At 43.7% G+C, this 16,776-nt stretch overlaps 2 protein-coding genes across 5 annotated transcripts in view; one reads left to right on the top strand and one right to left on the bottom strand.

Annotated features, from left to right (window-relative positions):
- The window catches only part of LOC111861484 (NACHT and WD repeat domain-containing protein 2), a 47,155-nt gene extending 45,221 nt beyond the window's left edge, over window positions 1–1,934 (top strand). For both annotated transcript variants that reach the window (XM_023846105.2, XM_033750316.1), the window contains one exon: window positions 1,086–1,934. In XM_023846105.2, coding sequence (XP_023701873.1) covers window positions 1,086–1,277 — 192 coding nt within the window. In that variant the 3' untranslated portion in view covers window positions 1,278–1,934. The remainder of the gene's footprint in view (window positions 1–1,085) is intronic.
- Window positions 1–16,776, bottom strand: part of LOC111861449 (syndetin) — a 33,098-nt gene that overhangs the window by 2,553 nt on the left and 13,769 nt on the right. The window contains exons 13-19 of one of the 3 annotated variants that reach the window (XM_023846036.2): window positions 15,280–15,408; window positions 14,311–14,493; window positions 10,557–10,715; window positions 10,340–10,461; window positions 8,609–8,798; window positions 5,814–5,922; window positions 2,730–4,898 (exon numbers count right to left, since the gene is read on the bottom strand). In XM_023846036.2, coding sequence (XP_023701804.1) covers window positions 4,780–4,898; window positions 5,814–5,922; window positions 8,609–8,798; window positions 10,340–10,461; window positions 10,557–10,715; window positions 14,311–14,493; window positions 15,280–15,408 — 1,011 coding nt within the window. In that variant the 3' untranslated portion in view covers window positions 2,730–4,779. Of the gene's footprint in view, window positions 1–2,729; window positions 4,899–5,813; window positions 5,923–8,608; window positions 8,846–10,339; window positions 10,462–10,556; window positions 10,716–14,310; window positions 14,494–15,279; window positions 15,409–16,776 lie in introns of those variants that run through there. The other 2 variants (XM_033750317.1, XM_023846038.2) reach the window with 2 other exon arrangements.

The raw sequence follows: 16,776 nt of genomic DNA, 5'->3' as shown, positions 1-16,776 counted from the left end.
CGTCACTTCATCTCTCTTCGGTCCAAATACTCTCCTCAACACCCTGTTCTCAAATACCCTCAGTCTATGTTCCTCCCTTAATGTCAGAGACCAGGTTTGACAACCATACAGAACCACAGGCAAAATTATAGTTTTGTATATTCTAATTTTTATGTTTCTAGACAGCAGATGAGGGGACAAAAGGTTCTGGACTGAATGGTAGCAAGCATTACCCAAATTCACTCTCTTCTTAATCTCCTCCTGTATGAAATTTTGATTTGTTTCTGTCATTGCCATAATTTGAATTGTGCCGCATTGTCAAAGCATCTGTTAGCTATTTCTTCCTTCCATTTCCTTATGAGTCCTTGCAATTGCTGTGTTTGTGGCATTGCCCTTTAAACTAGGTGTACAACAACTTGATCGTTACTTCTTGTTCCCCTACTTCTCCTTGTTCTTATTCTTTCTCTTCTTTTAGAAGCTGTTTCTCCTCCATAAATATTCTCTACTGACAGCGATGTATGAGACAGTTGCATCAAAGAACTTGAGGTGGGCTCTTTGGAAATATCAGTAAATGCAACAGTTCTGGGGATTCGTAATAAAATTAAAAATATGCCAGCAGATATTTGCNCCAAGCACCCCCCCCCCTCCAATTTCTGGAAGAAAATCACAATTTAATGAATGGAGGATATGAGCCAAATATTAATCCCAGAAACTGAAAGCATTTTAAAAATATTCTCATATCCTGAATACTCAAATACGACTGGTAAAAATATTCGTAGTTGGCGTAAACATAAATTTGAGAGCATATTTTGTGGTTGCCCTGCCCCTAAGAAGAGGTCTGGCTGTGCTTGTTGTTATTTGTGTGTCAGGAACATTATTTTCAGGCAGATTCACAGAAAAATAAATATAATGTAAGTGATTCTGGACTTTTTTAGAAGGATGTTATTATTTTCTATAGTCTATGTTAATTGCACATTACTAGTCACCACACTTTAGTTTTTCTGAATGGAGCTATATTTTAAATAACATGTAGAGTTAGCTGTGTGAGTCAGGATGGGTCACTTGTGTGGGCACTTCAATTTGAACTTCTAACGATGCTCTTGCAGTGGAAGAAGAAAACAGAAAAGCTGAAAGCACACACCCTCTTCAAGGCCGCAGCATCAATAGCAAAGCTGTCCACAAAGTTCAACAACAGCAACAACAACGAGAATGCAGATGATGATGAACACGTGCAGCCTGCGACTGAGGAAGAAACACCACGGGAGGACAGAGATGCTGATGAGGAAGAGGAATTATAACTCCACTGTACATTGTGCTGGCACCTCAACAGTCAGTGGGCATCGTGACCTATATAACAATACATTATCAACTTCTTTGGTCATGCAGCATCAAGTAAAAAGTAATCTGATAAGCTGGTAAACACATGAATGTTGTCATGGCTTATTTTAAGCAGCAATATTATCACCTTTTATAGGGTACTGAGAAAAATTGTAAGAAAACTCAGCTTAGACAGAGCGTCCCTAGGACAAGCTTTTGAACCCAACCTGCAGAAGTGCTAAATGCATAACTGACATTTCCTTTCTGATTATGGTCATCAATGAAATTTATCCAGGATAGTGATCTGGTTTTGGCAAACCTGCTGCTACTATCACACAGTTCCAAAACATAATCCTAAACTCTGGTCACAGTGAAATCTTTCAACACTCAAAAAACATTAAATTTAAAATCTACATTCATATTCATACGCTGCCACCTACTGAGAGCTGTGAACCTAACTGCAATCATATGGTAAATAAGCTATGCTTCTTGAAAGTGTGCAAATATTGTAAAGAGATAATTGTTTCAGGTGCATTTAGAGGGATGTAAACAGCAATTTTGTTAATAACAAAAACAACATGGCAACACTGACAGTGCAAAATTCACTATTACTGTTGAATGAAAGTTAAAATGTAAAATTCCTCATGTGCTTAATTAAGCCCCATGCCATGAAGATGTATGGGAAGAGGATTCATAGTTCCACACATTGTTAACCTTGACACTAGCTGGAGTTGAGTGGTCAGCTTCATGCTCTGGCTGCTTCACCCCCACCCACCCATATTGAGAACTGAACCCCCATTAGTTCATTGTACAGCATGTAGCCTGGTTACTAAACCAACTGAGCTAATTTGGGTCCCACTTACTGTTGCATCTGACAGCAATAACTGACACAGTAACCCATTATCAGGCCACAAATTTCAAAGTGACAGAAAAGACTGTAAATGCAATCACACTCATTTAATGAACATGAAAGTGGCTACCACCTTGGGCAAGCATCTAACCACTCATTTCCATTTAGTGGCAAGTGTCAACAAAGACTGGAGCTATACCTCCACTCTCCCATACACCTTCATGGTATGGGGCTCAATTAAGCACAAGGCCAACTTTAAACCTAGTGTGCTGGGATAGTGGTAATGCTCTAGATTCATATTCCGGAGGTGACTGGTTCACGTCTCAGCCGAGACATGACATCCTAAGGTTCATCATGGTTTTCTTCAGTCCCTCCAGCATATTCTGGGATAGGACAAAAATTAGGCCATGCTAGCTTCCTTCCAAATCCTTTCCAACTCATCAATAATCCATTTCATTCTGCACAGTCTAGCTATTGAAAGCTTTGTTCAAAAACACATAAAAAGAAACAAGCAGCCATTTTAAACATGGTTACCAACAAAACAGACATATAATGAAACAGGTAAAATGATGAAATCACCACATGACAACAAGCAGCTTTACTTTTATTCTGCATATTTACAAAACACAGTATTTACACTGAGATGGAGGGATGCTCCACTTAACAAACAGCGAACACCAATCACTTTTGAACATCTGCATGTAAAGCCTGTGGTTTTCTGGGTTATGACACTGTGTAGTCTAGTAGCAAAGCTGCAGAGGAACACAGAATGTACATCTTCAGGGTATGAACCTACATGATGTCACAATCAAAGACAATCAAAATAGAGTCACCACTATGAGAAGGTCGAAACTTATGTATACACACACACTGCAAGTGTCTATACCAGCAAAGTGACCATGCTGAATAACCAGGGCTGCCAATCCATTTCTATGCTGACAGAGTAAGCAGGCTGCACTCTGCTAACATGTCTGACTCACTACTCCTCGACCCCTCCCCTCAGTCTTCATACCCACACTCTTGTTCTCACTGGTTGAGTCATCCTCATTTCAATGTGTAGGCAGCATGTTCCCCCAAAACACTGGTATCTACATACCAGACTACACGGTGTCAAAACCCAGAAGATAATGATTCATATATATTGTATGTAATGACAAACATGTCATATCATCCATCTTCATGATATTACCCTACCGGTACCTACTTCCGGTAGTGGCTACCACTCTCAAGTATCACCAATTACCAGTCATCACCACTGAAAGTATATATATGCATAGTTATACAGCACTGACAGATCTGACATGTCACAGATCTTCATTCTTTAGATTTGTCTCCGAGACCATGGGACCTTGAGATTCAATTATATGGTTTCAAGCTATACCCACAATATGCGATTCCTTCTAATCTTGAGTACAAAGCAGTCTCTAGGGGCTGGCAAGGAAGTTGCTACAGTGGCAGATGGGTATACAGATCTACAGATGTCAAAGAACCAAGTGACTGCTTGAACGGGCTGTGCTGAACCAGGCTTCATTTGAAACTGAGCAGGCAGGTTCAGACCTTAGCAGAAACACTGGCTATCCTGGACTGAGATTTCTTGCAGCTTCCTCAATTCCCTCCAGGCAAATCCCAGGATTGTGCCTTGATTAGACCATAACCACTTCCTTCCAAACCCTTTTCCAGTCCTCTGTCATCCTAGCATTTGATACATCATTGTCTAGGTACCAACAGTGTCATTAGAAAAAACCTTAACTGTTGGTTAATGTCCAGTAAGATGCCTGAACGGGCTGGTTCTACTCACTGCTCCTCAGGCCTCGCAAGAAAAAACCTTGGACAGCAGAACAGAACCACCCTGTATCATTATAGTACTTGCCATCTGACATCAAGATTTGAACTAACTACTAAATCTGATGCAGCATCACTAAATAAATTGAGAGAAGAAAGGGACATTCACACATAGTAAATCTGCTTCTGAGAGACTGGATTTTAACCTTTACTGGACTACCGTAACAGTGAATATGCAGCAATACTAATACCGTTACCTCCAAGTTACAGTACGGTGACCAGCCCTGCAGGACCAGCAGCTTTAAAACTCCCCACTTCTGGACAACAAACTGTTGCCCACGTACTAAAGTACAGCTGCCAGCCCTGTAGTACCGGCAGATTTAAACTCCCCACTTCTGGACAACAAACTGTTGCCCATGTACTAAAGTACAGCTGCCAGCCCTGTAGTACCGGCAGATTTAAACTCCCCACTTCTGGACAACAGACTGTTGCCCATGTACTAAAGTACAGCTGCCAGCCCTGTAGTACCGGCAGATTTAGAACTCCCCACTTCCGGACAACAAACTGTTGCCCACGTACTAAAGTACAGCTGCCAGCCCTGTAGTACCGGCAGATTTAAAACTCCCCACTTCCGGACAACAAACTGTTGCCCATGTACTAAAGTACAGCTGCCAGCCCTGTAGTACCGGCAGATTTAAAACTCCCCACTTCTGGACAACAAACTGTTGCCCACATACTAAAGTACAGCTGCCAGCCCTGTAGTACCGGCAGCTTTAAAACTCCCCACTTCCGGACAGCAAACTGTAAGGTGAGAGGAAAATCATGAATTGGTGATGTAGTCACAGCCTCTTTCAATGTACTACCCCAGCTATTTGCATAGAATAACTGCAGAGAGTTCTGAAATGGCTGCCTCCTGAATACAAGTCTATGAGGACCTGTCTGCTGTTGCAAAGTCTCCAGTAGTTGTAACCTAGAAACAAAATTTAAGCAGCACCACTGACATTATTATAACGTACTCAGATTACCACTCTCTCTCGCCATAATGACAGAAAAAATAATTGACATGTGCCATCAACATAATGGGACATATAATTTAGGCTAGTTGGCATTCAGAACAAATTCTGGGCATCAGTCCCCTTACTGCTAAGCCCAGAGAGTTTCACATAAATTAAAACAACTCCGTGTCTAAGAGAGCTAACATAGCGTAGTCAATATAGTGATCGCTTACTGGCTTGATGACAGAGGCGCTGGAGTTCAAGACCCAGTAGGATCAAGAATTTTCTCTTCTCCACATTGTCCAGACCAACTCTGGGGCCCACACAGCCTCCTATCGTACTGGTACCGGGAGCTCTTTCCCCGGGGGTAAAGCAGCATTGAATGTGAAGCTGACCACTCGCTTTCAACTAGTACTGAGTTCAAGAAAATGTGGAGCTATACATCCACTACCCCCATACGTCTTCATGCTGTCATGCTTAACTAGTTGAGCACAGGGTCAACTTTACCTTGCCTGTGTCCAAGACATGGAGCAATGAGCATTGAAAAGGAGAACATCTGTACAAGTGAATTATGTAACACAAAACTAAGCTTGGTCTGGGCAAGTCACTAGACACCAAATGTTGGACTGAACCAGTCCCTGGTAGGCACAGCCCACAGAATTACTTCAGCTTTCATTCTAGTGGCTTTGTCCCTAAATAACAGCTAACAAAAGCAGGAAAAGAATTTTACTCCTGTGATCATGTTTTAGCATTATGATGTGTATGTTTCGTGGTCCCATACAAAATGCCATGAAAGGGATGAACACTGTAACACAGACCCAGCACAGCCCTGCGCCAGTCAGCACTGACACACCCTTATGCACAGACAAGCAGCACACCATACTACCTACTGCCAACTATCTCCATGTCTTCGATGAGTGCGGTGAGTCTTTGGCGAGTCTTCTTGTCATTCTGGCAAACACAACTCACCAGAGCCAGTAAGTGCTTGCTTGAGTATTCCTGTCAACATTACAAAACATTCCATACTCATCGGAAGGATTATCACCACAGTACACATTTTAGGGACCTTCACAACATTGCGGAGAATATGCAAGCATGAAACAGCTACAGAACTGCGGAACATGTTTCCATGAAACCTGATATTGGGGACCTTCATTCACATCCTGTTATGTATGTCACTAATATGTAAACATGTCTGTCAATAACGACTTCATACTATCAATAAATAACTGATAGAATCAAATTGCTGATATATCAGTTTAGTTTATTAAAACATTTTCATGCTACATAAAAATTATGTGACGTGTACGTGTGACTGTAGATGGGGTTTGTATTGGTGAAGATTTAGTGACCACTTATCACTATTTCTGCAATTTACAGTTTACTAGAGCATACAGTCTAGTGTTCTCAGTTTGTTACTAGAGGTTTCTTGCTAAAAGCTCCAACAGTGGCTATTTCTCTGCGTCTGGGCTCAGGTTCTCTCTTACAGAACTGATTAAGCTTAACCTTGTCCCTTGCTTATAACATCTCAGCACGCACCACACAGAAAACACAAATCTTCTACTGTCGCGTTCATGTCTGTTGCTGTGGGAATGTGTTTACCAAGCCACTGCTCAGGAATGGCCCTGGTATATCTGCCCATCTTACAGTCATTGCATATCAATGGCTCTACATGCTACAAAAAAAGTTTTGACAAATTTTACTAATCTTTGACAAGTATTCTAGTATATTTAAACATTGTAATCTTATGTAAAAACTGTTTATACTATAAGATGGATCCATTGAGTCATGCAGGTTAGTAATGAATGTGGATATATTTTATTATCTATAAATGCCTGATGATGGTCTCCATATCCTCGGGTATACCTTTAATGACTCCCTTTTTAATAATCATGTAACTCAGAATGTACACAGTTAGCCCTTCATTTTGAATGACAGGGCTGTTCATAACTTTATTTGCTTCCATTCTCTCTGAGAAAGTCACTTCCCAAATAAAATGAGCATACTGTCTGGTGGATTGGAAACTGATCTTGGATTTAGCCATAACAGTGAATATATCAAACTGGCCCCATTTCTTTTCCTTTTTCTTCAGCCCTCTTGACTTTTAGGTGGATGTTGACTGGCGTAGGTCTCCAGATCTTCCTTTCCATTCTGACGGGTCTGACCATACCAGTCCCCGGACTTCCGTATTTGTAACTTCATCTCCCAGGCTTTGTGCTTCAGTCTCCACCTGTCCTACCCTCTCCTTGGTTTCGTTATGAATCTGTGACTTATTTATATTTTGGGTTTTATTACTACTCTGCATTACACCATCATTTGTACATTTCTTGGGTTTTTATGGTTTCCTACAGTGTTAAATTATGCCCTTAGTTCCTCATCTGATGATAATTCAGGTCCTGTCTCTCCTGCAACCCTCTTTTTTCATTTGATATCCTTATTCTTTACCTTTGCATAGTCCATGCCTTTCATCACCATCACGTCATTGATTTCTCTTTCCTCCATTGTATTTACCTCCATTTCTTGGCCACTTGTCCTTTCAGACAGTCAATGCTCAGAAGTACATGGATTCCCAGCTGTAGTACTTTAATTACTTCTTACTTTCAGCAAAAACAAATTAATTATTAAATTGCCACATGTTTTAGTGACTAGAGATGGGTTTTTGAATTGGTAACTGGATTTATTGGCCACATACAAGTCATAACTACAAATAAGTATTACACTATTTTCACACTACAGATCACTCCACACAAGATCTCAGTCTGCTGTCACTAGTCTTCATAACAGCAATCAACAATGACTATTCCTTTACAATGTTTTCACTAATCAACAATGACTATTCCTTTACAATGTTTTCACTATCTGTTTCTTGGCAACAGATTTTAACACAGGAACTATAACAGTCACACTCCAGATATCGCTGTACTACAGCAGACATAAAGTCTTCAAATCACATGTTAAGTCTCTCTTCACAAACTGTCCTTCAAGCCTCAACTAACCTGGAGTCAATAATTCTGATGCCTCAATTCCTGCTCGATTCAATTTCTATGCTTCCAAGCTCATATCCTGGCTGGCTGGCACTCAAAACTTGACTGTTTGCAAACAACTTTCATCGTCCTTTACAACTCTTCAGCAAGAACCACCCAGAAAACACATCCATTGCCTAGCAACAGACATCCTCTATTGTTGACTAGGCATATCTACCAGGTCATTGCTTAGCAATAGGTATGTATATGCATCACAATATTCACACACCACACTAAGTCTTCACAGTCTGCTTTCACCATTTGTTGCTTGGTAACAGCCCTCAACAATGGCTATTCCTCTACAAAGTTTTAACTAGACATTCCCTGGTAACGAATCTTAACAATGAAGATTCTCCAGCTTCTGTGTACATGTCTTCACTGTCCGGCATATCTTAGCAAACTCCGAACCATAGGGATCTTCCACTGCCACTTACTGCTGTCGTCTTCTGCTACTACTTTCAACCATTTAACAACATACATAATGACAGAATGGGAATCTTTGGCTCTTCAGTTGGCCATGATCCAGTCACCTAACAACCCATGTCCAACAGATGCCCCCATGCATACACCTAGTCACACAATTTAGTAACAATTTCCAAAATCAAATTTAGGTAAAAATTTATCCATGGCCTAAATATGAAATTGAATATGTGGGAACTCACATTATGTTCCCGAACCCAGGACTCCAAGGCAGCCTCTTGAAGATAATAGGCCTTGATATAATGCTCCACATACTCTGTGCCTGGGATAGGTCGGATGGATGTCAGTTTCTTCAGTTTTGAGAGGAACTGACTGAAGTCAAGCTGCATAAGACCACGTCCTCCAGTCGAACACTTCTTGGCATTCGAGAATCTGGAAAGCAGTCACATGCTGCACGTCAAGTTATGGGACAGCCTCACCTGTGGTTGAACAAGGGCACTTCAAGACACAATCATACAATTCTTACAGCCTGCTGGATTTGAAGTTCCCACACTGCTGACTGTGAGACATGCAGTATTCTGAGTTGCAACACTGTGTAGTTTGCAGACAGCTGTCTGCTTGCTTGGCATACTGTAACATTGGTCTGTCTCCAAACTACACATTACAACTCAGAAGACTGCACTGTCTTACAGCTTGTAGGACATGAGGTTCTCACAGAAGTCAATATGAAGAGCTCTAACATGAATGTTTTGAAGTTTCTCTTGTTCCCTGCTTCATGCTACTTTCCTTCTTGGCTTGTTCTTTGATCCTGAAGATGGATGTGGTATGTTTGTCTGAAACGCTGGTTGACTTTCAAGGATTACATGGCATTATATCCCTGAAGACAGAACTTCTCTCTTACAGCCTGGAAGCACAAGCCTCACTTCATGAGCTCTTTCTTACTCAGTTCTGCATTTATAAGCTAAGGCTATCAACAGACAATGTAACAAGTTACATGCCCATTTCTTTCATCCCAGAAAACACAGCTGCCATTTGTATCTTCCAGGTTACATCCGTGTGGAGAGGTGACACCACAATGGAGTTCTCTTGCCTGGAAGCTCTTGTGTGCTTAAGTACAACAAAACACCACATCTTTGCCTAATTCTCTTTGTCAATAAACAGTATGTCCATGGTCACCGTTTTGTTGAAATTCTGAAAGAATAATTACCTACTTTACAATTACAGTCTGCTGGGATGTGACGCCATACAGCCTGGTAAATACAAACATTAAGCAAGAACATACCATCTCCAGGTCCAGAGTTCGTAAAGATGGCACTAGCAGATTCCCTGTCAGACCACATGGCATTATATGCCACAAAACTGTAATCTCATATTCACTACCACCAAACTCTGCAATCTCACAGTCTCCTAACTTCACTCCAACATAACCAACAGTTTCATCACTGTACCCTAGCCCCAGACACTTCCAAAATTATTTTAGAATTCTGTGCACCTTACATGCCTTCAAACACTACTACAGCACAACTGCTATTCACGGTCCCTTTGTGAGCAATCGATATGGACATTAAACCAAGGATAAACTTCGGGGAAATTTAACACTGAGATTACTGACTTCATATCACTGAATCCGAGTGTTAAATGAAGGAAACCCTTAAATATGAGTTTCACTATATTATCCTTGGGGCACGCGGTAGTGTAGTGGGTTGAGGCCCTATGCTATAAGCTGGAAGGTCGTGGGTTCAAGTCCCGATGAGGTCACTGGAATTTTTTCAATTGACCTCGTCCTTCCAGCCGCACTATGGCCCTGGGGTGGACTCAGCCACTAACAGAAATGAGTACCAGGAATATTCTTCGGGGTAAAGGGCAGACCGACATCTATGAGCCGGTTGTCTAGAAACTGTGGGAACCTCAACATCTCACAACCCTATGGACCTCCACAGCCTGTTTTTTTACTATATTATCATCTGGCTCACCCCTCAACAAAAGTCTTGCAGGTCAGCTGGATGATGCTTTCCCAAAGGATGAGGTACACCTCCTGTGGGATAGGGATACGCAGCACAACCTCTTCAAGGCGCATGCTGAATATCTGCAGCTCCTACGAGAAACACACCACATGTTTTACTGTTTCTGCAGTGCTGCCACCTTGGCCAAAATATTCTGCACTGTCCTGGAGCGCAAAGACTGACATACCCTGAGCAGGATGTCCACGTACTTGCTGTGCTGACTCATCACCTCCTTCACTTCCCAGTTAACTTTAGCCATCAGAGCCAAGATCACTTTTGAGTCGACAGCAGTGGCAGCCACACACATGTACACAGGACGGCGCAGTTCGGCGGATGCAGTAACCGTCTGCAAACAGCACAACACAGGCACTCACGTAGTTTCAGATTATTTCTTTATAAATGCAAACTTGCACAGCTTACACACCCATCAATTTAACTTGTCAATCATAATTTACACGGCATTACACTGAGGACACAGAAAGAAGTCCCATGGATCAACTGCCAATCACATTTCCCTCAGGACGAGAGGAATCACTTCCGGGGAAACTGAAGTGGAAAGAGGCTGGAGGCTATCATCCCCTGACCCATATAAACTGGACATGACTGCCCTCCGAGAGCAAAGGAGCTCCTCTATACTTACTCTGTTCAAAGTGCACTCTGTCACCCTGCACTCTGTTCAAAGTGCACTCTGACTCCCTGCACTATGTTCAAAGTGCACTCTGTCTCCCTGCACTATGTTCAAAGTGCACTCTGTCTCCCTGCACTCTGTTCAAAGTGCACTCTGACTCCCTGCACTATGTTCAAAGTGCACTCTGTCTCCCTGCACTCTGTTCAAAGTGCACTCTGTCTCCCTGCACTATATTCAAAGTGCACGCTGTCTCCCTGCACTCTGTTCAAAGTGCACTCTGACTCCCTGCACTATGTTCAAAGTGCACTCTGACTCCCTGCACTATGTTCAAAGTGCACTCTGTCTCCCTGCACTATGTTCAAAGTGCACTCTGTCTCCCTGCACTCTGTTCAAAGTGCACTCTGACTCCCTGCACTATGTTCAAAGTGCACTCTGTCTCCCTGCACTCTGTTCAAAGTGCACTCTGTCTCCCTGCACTATGTTCAAAGTGCACTCTGTCTCCCTGCACTCTGTTCAAAGTGCACTCTGTCTCCCTGCACTATGTTCAAAGTGCACTCTGTCTCCCTGCACTCTGTTCAAAGTGCACTCTGTCTCCCTGCACTATGTTCAAAGTGCACTCTGTCTCCCTGCACTCTGTTCAAAGTGCACTCTGTCTCCCTGCACTATGTTCAAAGTGCACTCTGTCTCCCTGCACTCTGTTCAAAGTGCACTCTGTCTCCCTGCACTATGTTCAAAGTGCACTCTGTCTCCCTGCACTCTGTTCAAAGTGCACTCTGTCTCCCTGCACTATGTTCAAAGTGCACTCTGTCTCCCTGCACTCTGTTCAAAGTGCACTCTGTCTCCCTGCACTATGTTCAAAGTGCACTCTGTCTCCCTGCACTCTGTTCAAAGTGCACTCTGTCTCCCTGCACTATGTTCAAAGTGCACTCTGTCTCCCTGCACTCTGTTCAAAGTGCACTCTGTCTCCCTGCACTCTGTTCAAAGTGCACTCTGACTCCCTGCACTATGTTCAAAGTGCACTCTGTCTCCCTGCACTCTGTTCAAAGTGCACTCTGTCTCCCTGCACTCTGTTCAAAGTGCACTCTGACTCCCTGCACTATGTTCAAAGTGCACTCTGTCTCCCTGCACTCTGTTCAAAGTGCACTCTGTCTCCCTGCACTCTGTTCAAAGTGCACTCTGACTCCCTGCACTATGTTCAAAGTGCACTCTGTCTCCCTGCACTCTGTTCAAAGTGCACTCTGTCTCCCTGCACTCTGTTCAAAGTGCACTCTGACTCCCTGCACTATGTTCAAAGTGCACTCTGTCTCCCTGCACTCTGTTCAAAGTGCACTCTGTCTCCCTGCACTCTGTTCAAAGTGCACTCTGACTCCCTGCACTATGTTCAAAGTGCACTCTGTCTCCCTGCACTCTGTTCAAAGTGCACTCTGTCTCCCTGCACTCTGTTCAAAGTGCACTCTGACTCCCTGCACTATGTTCAAAGTGCACTCTGTCTCCCTGCACTCTGTTCAAAGTGCACTCTGTCTCCCTGCACTATGTTCAAAGTGCACTCTGACTCCCTGCTCTATGTTCAAAGTGCACTCTGTCTCCCTGCACTCTGTTCAAAGTGCACTCTGACTCCCTGCACTATGTTCAAAGTGCACTCTGTCTCCCTGCACTCTGTTCAAAGTGCACTCTGTCTCCCTGCACTCTGTTCAAAGTGCACTCTGACTCCCTGCACTATGTTCAAAGTGCACTCTGTCTCCCTGCACTCTGTTCAAAGTGCACTCTGTCTCCCTGCACTCTGTTCAAAGTGCACTCTGACTCCCTGCACTATGTTCAAAGTGCACTCTGTCTCCCTGCACTCTGTTCAAAGTGCACTCTGTCTCCCTGCACTCTGTTCAAAGTGCACTCTGACTCCCTGCACTATGTTCAAAGTGCACTCTGTCTCCCTGCACTCTGTTCAAAGTGCACTCTGTCTCCCTGCACTCTGTTCAAAGTGCACTCTGACTCCCTGCACTATGTTCAAAGTGCACTCTGTCTCCCTGCACTCTGTTCAAAGTGCACTCTGTCTCCCTGCACTCTGTTCAAAGTGCACTCTGACTCCCTGCACTATGTTCAAAGTGCACTCTGTCTCCCTGCACTCTGTTCAAAGTGCACTCTGTCTCCCTGCACTCTGTTCAAAGTGCACTCTGACTCCCTGCACTATGTTCAAAGTGCACTCTGTCTCCCTGCACTCTGTTCAAAGTGCACTCTGTCTCCCTGCACTATGTTCAAAGTGCACTCTGACTCCCTGCACTATGTTCAAAGTGCACTCTGTCTCCCTGCACTCTGTTCAAAGTGCACTCTGTCTCCCTGCACTCTGTTCAAAGTGCACTCTGACTCCCTGCACTATGTTCAAAGTGCACTCTGTCTCCCTGCACTCTGTTCAAAGTGCACTCTGTCTCCCTGCACTCTGTTCAAAGTGCACTCTGACTCCCTGCACTATGTTCAAAGTGCACTCTGTCTCCCTGCACTCTGTTCAAAGTGCACTCTGTCTCCCTGCACTCTGTTCAAAGTGCACTCTGACTCCCTGCACTATGTTCAAAGTGCACTCTGTCTCCCTGCACTCTGTTCAAAGTGCACTCTGTCTCCCTGCACTCTGTTCAAAGTGCACTCTGACTCCCTGCACTATGTTCAAAGTGCACTCTGTCTCCCTGCACTCTGTTCAAAGTGCACTCTGTCTCCCTGCACTCTGTTCAAAGTGCACTCTGACTCCCTGCACTATGTTCAAAGTGCACTCTGTCTCCCTGCACTCTGTTCAAAGTGCACTCTGTCTCCCTGCACTCTGTTCAAAGTGCACTCTGACTCCCTGCACTATGTTCAAAGTGCACTCTGTCTCCCTGCACTCTGTTCAAAGTGCACTCTGTCTCCCTGCACTATGTTCAAAGTGCACTCTGACTCCCTGCACTATGTTCAAAGTGCACTCTGTCTCCCTGCACTCTGTTCAAAGTGCACTCTGTCTCCCTGCACTCTGTTCAAAGTGCACTCTGACTCCCTGCACTATGTTCAAAGTGCACTCTGTCTCCCTGCACTCTGTTCAAAGTGCACTCTGTCTCCCTGCACTCTGTTCAAAGTGCACTCTGACTCCCTGCACTATGTTCAAAGTGCACTCTGTCTCCCTGCACTCTGTTCAAAGTGCACTCTGTCTCCCTGCACTCTGTTCAAAGTGCACTCTGACTCCCTGCACTATGTTCAAAGTGCACTCTGTCTCCCTGCACTCTGTTCAAAGTGCACTCTGACTCCCTGCACTTAACCTAGGTTTCCAAGCATTGCGTCTGGCCTTCTCTTCACAAACCTGTGAGAAGAATTGCTGCAGGAAAGAGGAGCCTCCCTGAAGATGCTCCAGGTAATCGTGCAAGAACTCCAGCTGCTTTGCAAGGAAGATGAGAGACTCCACAGCCACAACCCTCTCTGCTAGCCCGTGCAGAGTTTCCCGTTGCGTGAGGTCCACTACTGGTGAGATGTGAGGCTCAGGCACCTAGAAAATGCCTCACATTTGATAACAGAACTATTGGACCCATCCACATATATGACCTGAATTACCATTTACCGCTTTGTAACCAGCCAAGTGCTGGCCCAGAGAGTAAACCCTTAACTTAAACACTGAGGATCTGATAATGTGCTGCCTGATCAGGGCTCTCACACACCTCAGCAGTCAGCGACAGATTAGTATGGTGCAGTACACACAGGGCCTATGTCACACATAGGTCACTGTGGCAGCACCTAGCACTCAGGCAAATACAACTTCAATTTCAAATCAAAATTGATGACATAATTAAGAATATCTTGTATAGAATGTAGCACCAATCAAAGCCTACGTGCTTTCAGAAACTGTAGACACAACACATGTTTACTGTGAAACAGCAAGAATTCTAACACCTCCTGTACCACCTGATGTTATGAGCATCTTTATGTCCACCTTAAACGCAAATAAACAAGTCTCGACACTGCTACTAATGATATTTATGTTGCACAACATGAGATGGATGCCAGACCAAATCGGGTAGCAGGAATACTCCAGACTGCATTTGGGACAGGACACTGACTGTGACAACTCGGGCTTACCATGGCCTTTCCCCACAACTAGTAGCATAATACTTTGACTCCAGGCACAACCAACTTCTTGTACATCCTTTCCAGTTTCTCACCTACCATTTGATGCTAGTCCTGTTCTTTCACCAGTGTATAAATCACAAGAGTATTGGAACTTCAGATGTACATTGGCTCAGCATGCAGAAAGTGAACCTCGAGGTGATGCACATACCTCACCCACTGTTCTTTCCGTCTGGTCTTGCTCTGCCTCTGTGAGATGCGAGGGCACTACAAGGCTATCCTGTATTCTCTTCAGCGAGGTCTGCAGGTTCAGGTTGTACACAGAGCGGAAGGACACCGGCTGCAAACAGATCATGCCTCTGTCTGAGAACAAAACACATACCTACTTGAAATGAAACATCAAAGGACTGAAGAAAATTACTTGGGCTCTGAAGAGTATGGTCTTCTGGGTTGTAATGCCATCTAGTATGGAGACAGCCAAACAATTCAGAGGAATATATAGCCTACATCTTCATGGTCAAAGTGTACGTCAAGCAAGAAACCACCAGAAGTAGGTGGCAAGCAGCTGCTTTCCTCCAAAATGTCACACTGTCCATGGGCTGCATGGTATTACAGCCCGTAAGACTGTACACTTCCCAGGCACTGCTGTGAGAACCTTGTATCCAACCCACCCAACCTCCACCATCCAGGCAAAGCATAGTTTCAACACTCAGGTAATATTGGACTGGCAGTAGTCAGATTTGAACTCTGTGTGATGGTGGTTTAGCAGTAAGGCAGTCACTCACACCCAGAGGAGTGGCAGTGGAGATTCCAGTCTGCGCCAATAGCAATCATAAATAGGAATGACCAAGCTCCGCCCTTATAACATGAACAAGGACGACGGGTTCTCCTTCAGCAAATGGTGGAAGTTTATTTCCTTCTGCAGTACAACTTATTATTCTCCCCTTTCCTTCTCACTACGTTTCGGCTGTCATCAGGTGTCTCCATTTCGCTAAAACTGTTGCACTGCATGGTATGTCCAACTTCTCATATCACATATGAATCTGTTATCTCATAACCTAAAATAAATGGACTCTAATCGAAATCAATACGAACAAGTTATAATTCTATAAAAGATTGTTAACGCCATCCAGTGTGATTTATACTATTACTAGTGTGGCAGACAAGGATGAACCTAGTCAAAGTTATAACTCAGTTAAGTTTCAATGTTTTGCTCGGGGACTTCATCTGTTCATCCAAACAACACTGTTTGAGATCTCCATGTTTGGATGTATTTGCACAGCAACATGGACGTTTGTGTGTTATTGTGCAGTTACCAAGTATGCCCAGTTGACTGTGGGTTCTTCACCCTGCCTGTGTAGTAGTAGTGTTTGTCGTTCTGTGCTTGTAGACCTTATGGATTTTAGTTAAAGTCCATTTATTTTAAGTTAAGAGATATCACATTCACATGTGATATGAGATGTTGGACATACGATACAGTGCAACAGTTTTAGGGAATTAGACACACCTTATGATGGCCGTGTATGGCCGAAACATGTGGTGAGAAGGAAAAGGGGGGTAGACAGAAATATATTATATGAAATAAATGACATATTAATGCAACAGGATGCTTAAATAGAATCTTGTGGAAATTTGTTATCCACTCTGCACAGGGAGGGGAGAGGATCTCCTCCAATGACAAGACAGCTTATTTCATCCTATGATCACA

The sequence above is a fragment of the Cryptotermes secundus genome, unplaced genomic scaffold, assembly GCF_002891405.2.
Source record: "Cryptotermes secundus unplaced genomic scaffold, Csec_1.0 scaffold693, whole genome shotgun sequence".
Classification (NCBI taxonomy): Eukaryota; Metazoa; Arthropoda; class Insecta; order Blattodea; family Kalotermitidae; genus Cryptotermes; species Cryptotermes secundus.
The sequence above is the reverse complement of the archived record's forward strand: the minus strand, read 5'-3'. Positions and strand labels throughout refer to the sequence as shown.